The sequence below is a fragment of the Biomphalaria glabrata genome, chromosome 10 (genome assembly GCF_947242115.1).
Source record: "Biomphalaria glabrata chromosome 10, xgBioGlab47.1, whole genome shotgun sequence".
NCBI classification, from domain to species: Eukaryota; Metazoa; Mollusca; class Gastropoda; family Planorbidae; genus Biomphalaria; species Biomphalaria glabrata.
In genome coordinates this window covers 41,946,581-41,956,983 of record NC_074720.1, presented here as the reverse complement: position 1 = coordinate 41,956,983, position 10,403 = coordinate 41,946,581, and the positions used below count along the sequence as shown (strand labels likewise).

General features: G+C 32.9%; 1 protein-coding gene across 4 annotated transcripts in view; it reads right to left on the bottom strand.

Moving 5' to 3' along the window:
- LOC106073261 (adapter molecule Crk-like) overlaps positions 1-10,403 on the bottom strand; it is a 34,679-nt gene that overhangs the window by 7,185 nt on the left and 17,091 nt on the right. For 3 of the 4 annotated variants that reach the window (XM_056043885.1, XM_056043886.1, XM_056043887.1), the window contains exons 3-8: positions 9,342-9,495; positions 9,130-9,174; positions 7,073-7,201; positions 6,292-6,384; positions 4,297-4,353; positions 1,820-1,897 (exon numbers count right to left, since the gene is read on the bottom strand). In XM_056043885.1, coding sequence (XP_055899860.1) covers positions 1,820-1,897; positions 4,297-4,353; positions 6,292-6,384; positions 7,073-7,201; positions 9,130-9,174; positions 9,342-9,495 — 556 coding nt within the window. The remainder of the gene's footprint in view (positions 1-1,819; positions 1,898-4,296; positions 4,354-6,291; positions 6,385-7,072; positions 7,202-9,129; positions 9,175-9,341; positions 9,496-10,403) is intronic. The other variant, XM_056043888.1, reaches the window with a different exon arrangement.

Sequence of the window (10,403 nt, the reverse complement as noted above, 5' to 3'; positions counted from 1 at the left end):
AAACAAAACCTCCGATCTTATTCATTGACAAACATACCTTTTTTTTTTCTTCTACATTGCAAGTAATTTTTCTATCCAAACCAAGTTTTATTTTATAAGAACGAAAAACTCATTGTTGAAAAAATATATTAAAAAAAAATTAAATATGGATCAAGGTGCTGACCCTAAACATGTAAGACGGCAGGGCTATAAATAAATGAAAATAAAAAAGGTCATGTGGACACTAATAAAACTCCTAAACTTCCACAAGTATTTACCAATATTATCATATCATGAAGTTGTTGTCCCTTTCTAATGTAATAACTCCTTATCAAATGGTGTAAACAGGTGTCACATCAACGGGGGAGTACAAAATGGGGGGAATGCACAATGAGGAGAGTACACAGTGGGGGACTTGTTTGGTGTAGTCATGAAGAAGATTCAAGAATCCCAAAACGAAACTTTTGACTTGAATTTTTAAAACCCACAATTCAAACAGTTAAAATCTCTTCCAGCCTGGGATATGTGGTGTTTCCATATTGTGATCATTTTACACAATTATTCATGTTTTAGAAAAACTTTCAGAAATTTGCATCACAAGAGATTAGATTTTGCTTTGCATACAACAAAATCAAAGATGAAACTATTTGAAACACTACAAGTGTTTACAGGGGAAAGAGAGAAAATGAAAAAACTTTGATGATGTCTAAATGTGAGTCAAGATTTTGTCACTGCTGCTACATACAAAACTTTGTTGAACAGGGGATACAAATTGTAGATAATGAGAGCCCCGATTTCAATGGATTCCATGCTACTAGGATATTGAGGATATTACAAATTAACAATTTAATTTCTTAACCCATTCCAGGTACCCAAAAAGCACAAAACCATGATTAATCAAATATATAAGTATTTTCATGGCCAGCCCAGTTTTTATCAGATCAGGTGCTCAATGATTTACATTAGTTGTTTTTTTAGATCATATCAGCCAGGATACTGACTTCAAGGCTAGCAGGTACTCTCTTGCGCATCACATAAAAATGTAAACTGACTACCGGAGATCAGCTCTTCATTTAGGACCACAAGAAAGAAATGTAACCATTTTCTCACCAACTCCAATAATCTATGAAGTCTTAGCTTACAATTTGATAAGAATAGAGGGCCGACATCTTAATGCAAAACACTTGATCATGTTGGCATTTTGACTGTCACATTTTAAAACTATCATTTTGACTGTCACATTTTAAAACTATCATTTTGACTGTCACATTTTAAAACTATCATTTCGACTGTCACATTTTAAAACTATCATTTTGACTGTCACACTTTAAAACTATCATTTTGACTGTCACATTTTAAACTATCATTTTGACTGTCACATTTTAAAACTATCATTTTGACTGTCACACTTTAAAACTATCATTTTGACTGTCACATTTTAAAACTATCATTTTGACTGTCACATTTTAAAACTATCATTTTGACTGTCACATTTTAAAACTATCATTTTGACTGTCACATTTTAAAACTATCATTTTGACTGTCACATTTTAAAACTATCATTTTGACTGTCACATTTTAAAACTATTTCTAGACACCATCAATTTAAAAAAAAAAAAATGCTGGTGCGCTTATCATTTCCTGTTAAATTTGGCTTGACAAGCTTCAATAATTTATTTATTTAAAAAAATGGACATTTACAGGTTTGTTTGTTTTTTTTGTGTGAAAAAGTTTTGTTTAAAATTAAATTTTTGTGTCCCTTTAGTTTTCTAGACAACCGGACTAACCATGACCGTGTTCCCCAGAAACCATTTTGTTTAGATAGTAAGTTCTAGTCTACCTTCAACTGCAACTGTCGCCTGTCATAAGCACTTGGGATCCTCTGTAGTACAACAATGGCTTTAGCTGGAAGCTGAACCTGTTGAGAACAAGAAATGAGATGGTGAACGAAAATGTTTTTTTTTCTTCTGTTTACAAAACGTTACACCTTATTGGAAGTGCACTGGCAAACTGTTTAATTATTTGATCTAATAAGCAAACAGAATCTTTTAATACTGTTGTGGTTGTTTAGTAATAGATCTACTCTAGGTCTAGATGAAGTCTTCTTAATAAATAATGGAGTTCGTTTTCAACCAAAACAACATATAGTAACTTGTATAAAAGACTTGATAAAACGATATATACTTTGACAAATAATATTTAATCCAAAACGAAGGGGCACAGTCCAAATGTCTACAGTTCTACCAAAGTTAATGTCTCGCCAAGGAGGTTCCTCTTGTCTCTCTGTCCAACCGTCAAGTTCCCATCATTCCGTATTCAGTTACTATCCCATTATTCCCTAGTTCCGTCTAAAATAGTCTATTTATAGTCTCGTCTAATTCCCAATTAAACTAAACCTATAACAATACATACAAGTAGAAACTATGTGAATATTCAAGTAGTCATTTAGGTAATTGTATATATATATATATATATATATATATATATATATATATATATATATATATATATATATATATATATATATATATATATATATAATTTTAAAAATAAGGATGGCTAAAGATGCTAGAAAATTAAACAGATGTATTCCACTGAAGTATTCTTCAAGCTAAGGCAATATAGTCAACAGCAGCAGAGTACACTGTAACACTGGCTATACACCACCAAAAATTATTTAATGTCTATATCTAATTGCAATCACTATAATCATACTGCTAACCAGGTGGCATTCAAAAGTGTAGTAATATAAGAGAAAGTTAATCCTGGATTTTGCTGACAAATGGAACCCAAAAGGGTGTTAATGCTAGAGATAGTGAATCCCCAGTATTGCAAAAAAGTGCCAAAATTGGAGAAAATTATACCCTGATAATGCTATTATCTAGGACATTAATTCTATCATGGCTAATAATGCCAGGCCACAGCTCAAGAGTTCAATATTTTTCTGATGTGTGAGATATTTACAGGTTACCAAAGACTGTTACTTTCCTCTGCTGCCGTGTGACTTTATATTCAGATAATTATATTGAGACAGACAAAATCAAACAATTATAAAATATAATGTGTGAGAATAAAGAAAACATGTTATATAAGGATTATCACATAGGGTTACCATATAGGATTATCACAACATAAAGTTATTTATATATTAATGGTTCATATTTCTGTTAATCTGTGCTCACAAAAATGTAATCATACATCAACCTCCAAATGGTATAGAACTTTGGGGAGTGCTTTTTTTTTCATGAATTTAATTGTCTGTGAAGATTATTATTTAAGCATTAGAAGTTTGTAAATAGATATGTTTCTGTATATAAAATTGTCTCCAAGCTAGCCAATACATGCAGTTGATAAATTCATCTAGCTAGCCACTTTTTAAGTTTGATCTATGTTTATTTAAAGACAAATTATATGTTTAAAAATAAAACAGCTGAAAAACCTAGCAGATGATAAAAAGGGAAGTAAAAAAAAGGTATAATTTTTACAATGTGCTACAAAGAAAGAGAGCATATAAAAAGAACAATAATCCAAATAAACAGTTATCTAAATAAAATTAAATTAAAAAAACAGTATGTTTTAATTTGAACTTTGTAAGTACATATTCTAAGCAACTCGACCCCCAGCAATATTTAAACCTTTCCTTAAAACCAAGCTATAGTCAAGACCAGCTTTATACTAAAATGTGCCGTGGCAACAGAAGGCAGGAATAAATCGGACAAAAAAAATACAGCTAGGGTACTAGCTGCAATGCAAATAAAATGCAGAGAAAAACAAAACATTAAAAAAAATATATGTAAAATAAATTAGTATATTATTTGATTTTCTCTCATTCTTTATATTTAAACAAAAAAGTTTACATTCAGTTTAAGAAAATCACCCTTAAATCAATTAGTTTGAACCTTAAATCAATTAGTTTTTACCTTGAATCCTTAAGTTAATTAGTTTTTACCTTAAATCCTTAAATCAATTAGTTTTTAACCTTAAGTCCTTTAATCAATTAGTTGTAACCTAAGTAGGCAATGGTTAACATCAAATAAAAACCAGAATTAGAACTTGAAGGGAAAAGTTTTAATGAGCATAAAAAAAGAAAGTTTCGTCATTCAAAGCTCAACTGTTTCTTCATTCCATGTCTGACAAGAGTTAAACTGTTTCTATATGGCATATCTGCCAAGGATTAAAATGTTTCTTTCATGTGCCAAAAAGTTAAAAATACAAAACAAGGAAGGTTTGAAACAATAAATAAATAAATTAGGTGAACTGGGTGAAACAATGAGTTAGCAATACTTGAACGTAGACAAACACTATGAGACCAGATACCTGGATGGGGACAGTAGTTGTTGTTGTAGGTTGTTGTAACTGGAGACCTGTTCTATACTTTAGAAAGAAACAGTGCAAATAGGATTAAAGATACAGGTGCACATAAAAGGCATATATAATACATACATACATAGCAAAGGAGTGGACATGTCATAGCCTTCGGAATATAAATATGTCACTGATTTGTTTCATTGAGATTGTTTAGTATTAAATGTGGACAAGGACCAAAACTCAACAAAGTTTATCAAAAGTAAATAGTGCTATAGTTACATACATGAAGAAAGAAATTCTTTAAATTGTATATGGCCAGCAGCAGATTTGCTTCCAATTAACACTTTTTAATGTAGGAAGATTAGAAATTATTATTTTTTTTAATGTTGCTTTCACACAGAATGTTTTTCTCTCTTTTCCTTTAGGACTTTGTTGGGACACCTTTTTTATTTATTAATTGGTATTTTTGTTTTCGTGTGTTGGCAACTGCTTTATTCAACCAGATTTGTGTGTGTTGGCTACTGCTTTATTCAACCAGATTTGTGTGTGTTGGCTACTGTTTTATTCAACCAGATTTGTGTGTGTTGGCTACTGCTTTATTCAACCAGATTTGTGTGTGTTGGCTACTGCTTTATTCAACCAGATTTGTGTGTGTTGGCTACTGCTTTATTCAACCAGATTTGTGTGTGTTACTACTGCTTTTTCAACCAGATTTGTGTGTGTGTTGGCTTCTGCTTTATTCAACCAGATTTGTGTGTGTTGGCTACTGCTTTATTCAACCAGATTTGTGTGTGTTGGCTACTGCTTTATTCAACCAGATTTGTGTGTGTTGGCTACTGCTTTATTCAACCAGATTTGTGTGTGTTGGCTACTGCTTTATTCAACCAGATTTGTTTGAGTTGGCTACTGCTTTATTCAACCAGATTTGTGTGTGTTGGCTACTGCTTTATTCACAGACACATTTTTTTCCATTGTGTTTCTGACATTTCGAGTCAGTCTTAGTTCTTCACAGAAATAATAGCAATTCGTGATGACTAATAAATCCAGTTAGACAAGAATATTTCCAAGCATTGAATGAGTTAATTAGAAATTTATTATTTTATGTTAATAATTTTAGTTTTCACAAACTGTCAGTACTAAACAGTCCTATGAAAAGGCATTTTAAAAAAAAATTCAAAAAGGCCTATCAACATCTTTAATAGCTGGGCTCCCTAAAAAAGGAAATAATAATGCCCCCCCCCATGTTAAACCATTACTTTAGATATTACGTGTGGATATGCAATCTTTTTAATCTATGGCTTCTTTTGTGTTAAGTTCTTTTTTATTTGTAAAGAAACTGTAGGTGGGACTTACTTACCTTAATTTTTTTTTTAATACATGTTACATGCAACATGTAGATATAGATAAATATGTACAAACACATGCGTGATAATAAAATGAACACCTCGCCACCATGTAATATAGTTGTCCCTTTCACCATAAGATACTACATCCTCGCCATCGTTAGTTTTGAATCAAGTATTTATCAGAAAGACAAAAGTTTCTGATTGTAAAGCGCAGCCAGTTGTGTCGAGAGCAAACTACAAGTTGGATTACTTCTACGAGTCTAGAGAGTGTTATAAGCATACCAACAACATTCTATCCATGAATAGTAAGCCTTTTTACTGACAATTTGTTTAAGTTCGCATAATTAACAGTTCACATTTGCTAAACAAAAGATAATTAATAATTTCTAGTTCTGCCAAGATGTAAACTGTGAGTGAGTGTAAAACTAAAGTAGTCTCACTCCACTAACATATCTGTACCAACGATTGACACACAGTCAAGCCCACAGAGTAGAAATAGTCTTCACAAACCTGATGATTTGTGTCACACTCGACTGCCCAATTAGGACAAAAGGGCTACGTTTCTCCTTTTAAAAGCTGACTTTTTATAACTACAATGAAGTAAAAAGAAAGCTGGGTCTACACATGAAATTAATTTGAATCCAACAAAAATAATTACCTCATTAATTGGAGCGGGTCTCCCTTGTTGTGGTTGTGGAATATCATCTTGAGGTCTTGGGTTATTTATAGCTGGTATTTGGTTTGGCTCTAACTGTCAAGAGAAAACAAAGTCACTGACTCAAAAGATGTCAATGCCATGTCAATGACATTTAAAAAAAAAAATTTTTGATTGTATGTTCTTCCATAATCTTTGGTCTCAAACACAAATTGAACATTTCCAAACAGTTGAATACAACATTTCCAAACAGAAAACAAAGTCACTGACTCAAAAGATGTCAATGCCATGTCAATGACATTTAAAAAAAAAAAATTTGATTGTATGTTCTTCCATAATCTTTGGTCTCAAACACAAATTGAACATTTCCAAACAGTTGAATACAACATTTCCAAACAGTCAAATACATTTCCAAACACAATCAAACAGAACATTTTAAAACACAACCAAATAGAACATTTCAAAACACAGTCAAATAGAACATTTCAAAACACAATCAAATAAATAAAACAATTTCAAACACAATCAAACAGAACATTTCTAAACAGTCTAATTTTCAAACACAATCAAATGGAGTCAATCCAAACACAAATAGAGCATTGTCAAACACAATCAAATAGAACATTTCCAAACACAAATAGTACATTGAATCAAGGCCCATACCAATTAGGCCATTATTACCTACAAGTAAATTGTTTCTATATATAAAACAACACCAACACCACCAAGCCTAATCTAAACGCATTCTTTTGTTCCTTTTCATTTTGTTCTCTACTCAACTTACTGGCTGTGTATATCGGACAGGAATCTGTCCCATCTGACCATTTACGTTCCTAGCTGTCCACCATTCCTCTTCATCTTCTGATATCACTTCTAGAATGTCACCTCGTCTAAATGGGAGATCTTCCGGGTCCTGAAAGCATACAATTTTTTTTTTTGTTTCAAATACATTAAATCGTTAGATTAAAAATAAAGGAAAATAGTTAACAAGTAAAACATTCACTAATTAACTGCAAAGATGTTGCTTTAAAAAAAAATGATTTAGTTTCACACATAACTCTATTTTTATCATACTACAATGTACAGTCAGACTGTTCAAGGTTTGATCTACAGTCAGAATGTATAATATATTTGGCCTCTCAGGTTCTTAAAGGAAACATGTCCCATATATAGTTATTTGATGTCTCTGTTCAAGTTTTTGTAATTGTGAGTTACCATTCAGTGTTTATTATCACTAGTTTGACTTTTCTGAACCATCATCTTCAAATATAAAAACAAAATTTAATAAAATACTCTGAAAAGACACAAAGATAAAGGCACATTCATCGTCCCATATGCTAGGACAAATTTGTACAAATGCTCCTTCTTCCATTGTGCTATTAGGGCATGGAATGGGTTGCCTGAGCTAGCCAGGAAAACCAGTGACTTGGCAGAATTTAAGTCATTCGTTAATATGCATGACGCATGACGCGTAGGACGTTATCATCTTCTTTTTTGAAGTAACGTCTGTATTATATAAGATAAGATAAGAATCTGTTGTGAAGTGATTCTAAATTTAGTGAATTACCTAATGATATTGCTAACTTTAAATAGACACTTGTAAATCTTTTTTACTACTCCCTAGTGTTTAGTCATTTTATCTTTTCACTAGGAGATATTTCGGTCTTGATGTCAAATAGCATTTTAACTTGTAATGTTTCCATTTTAGTATCAGTAAAAGTAAGTCAAGTTTGTCCTTCAGACCTTGCGGTCTCTAGGGCAGATGGTGTAAAGGTTATCTGTTTCTGTGGCCGACGGTTAACAAAGGTGTCATGTGATCAGCACAACGACCAACTGCCTTTACTTTTCCCCCAACAAATGCCAGGTACCCATTAGAACTGGGTGGACTCAGAGGCGCCCAAAGATACTGAAATAAAAAATCCCTGTTTCAACCAGGATTCAAACCCGGGGACCCCTGGTTCAGAAGCCAAGCGCATCACCACTCAGCCACCGTGCCTCATTATCAGGTAAAATAAAAAAAAACTCAAAGGAATTAGAACATATTCTGAATCGCTGGAGGGTATTTATGTAGTTTTTTGGCTTGGGATAAAATGCACCCAGAAGATTCAAAAATTGGATTCTCAATCAGTGGAAAGTAAATCTAATGCTATTTAAGCTTTTTTGCCTTTGAGATACGAAATCGCAAAATAACACACACACATAATGTTAAGTATAAAAGTTTCCCTGCAATCTATTTGGGCAGATGATGTAAAGGTCATCTGTTACTGTGGCCAAGGATTAACAAGGTTGGTCCAGGACGACAACCAACCGCTTTATTTTTCCCCACCTGATGTCAGGTACCCATTAGAGCTGGGTGGACTCAGAGGTGCCCTAAATGTCCCGAAATTAAAAAATGAAAAACCCTGGACCCACCATTCAGCCACTGTGTCTCCTGTTAAGTATATAACCCTACATAAAAATGTAATCAGTGGACATATTATGAATGTTCCTCTAGAATGACTGTGCCTAATGAACATATTATGAATGTTCCTCTAGAATGACTGTGCCTAATGAGCTTATTATGAATGTTCCTCTAGAATGACTGTGCCTAATGAGCTTATTATAAATGTTCCTCTAGAATGACTGTGCCTAATGAACATATTATGAATGTTCCTCTAGAATGACTATGCCTAATGAACATATTATGAATGTTCCTCTAGAATGACTGTGCCTAATGAGCTTATTATAAATGTTCCTCTAGAATGACTGCCTAATGAACATATTATGAATGTTCCTCTAGAATGACTGTGCCTAATGAACATATGAATATTACTCTAGAATGACTGTGCCTAACATTCTCACCTGTCCTTGGAAATCATATTTACATTGTAACTTTGCTCGTGGTGCCTGAAACACAATCAAAACCAGACGTTAGCTTTTTTTTTCACTGCAATGATGCTGTCAAGACTAATAACCAAAACACAACATAATTTATGTTGAATAAGTATCTAATAAGTATCTATACTTTGTTGAGTGAATGAATTTAAGACACAAGGCAGAAGCCAAAAACTTACAGGTCTTATTAAGGTCGTCGTGTCCAGATAATGAGTTTTATAAAAGTTTAATAAACTGGGTATATCTGCAAACTCCTTGTCCCCGATCTTGAAGCGTGTCACGCCCCCAGGCTGTATTCTGTTGATGATGTAATGGCTTACTCTCAACTCCTCTCTGTCAAAACAAAAAAGGGAAACAAATTTGATCACATGACATCACAGGGTTCACTCAAAGTTCAAATAAAAATCTTTGCAATAAAAAGGCCTCAATAAAATGCATGGAGAATTTTTTTTTTTTTAAATTGATTTTATATAGTGCATTCTTTCATGCGTACCGCAAGCTCAGTGCGCTATGGTTCAATCTTTTTTGTGAACCAGTGAGGGAGGGGGTATCTATGAGAGGGCTTCTGTGCTGCCTATGGGCCCTTAGCAAACACAACTCTGCTTGAGTCGGAATTCAAACTCCAGCGCCCTTGTTAGGTAGCCCAGCCAGGTCCCTCAACCACACATCTGATCCCCTGATCGTTGATTTGCTCTTAACTGTTGACAGAAACACTGCAATACCACAATTACAGTTACATCAAAACGCTACTGATTTCCACATTCTACATAAGCAGTGTTCTAATTCATTTGTAATTCATAGCGCTTAAATCTATTGACCCTGATTTTGGAACACTGGTAACATTGAAAGGGCATGCACCATGATGTGCAATAAAACTATGTTAGATCTGAAACAACGATCTGAGCTAATTTTATGAATGTGCCGAGGGAAGCATTAGGGACCTACTTAACATTTAGAGTTCTACAGTTTAAATGTTAATTTTGAACACACAGTCACACACAAGTATATTGTAGCAATAAAAATATTTCCTTAACAGCTACTGACTAGACCTTTTCCTATTGTTTCATGTGTCAAGTTTGTTATTTAAGTGCTTCCCTTTCTTGACTATCAACTAAAAAAAATAAACATGAAAAATATATAAAAAATACTTTTTAAAAAACAAAGCTTATATTAAGTGTAATGTTACAGTGATCATGATCATTTTTTTAATGCATTGTATAAATATATATATATAAAAAAAG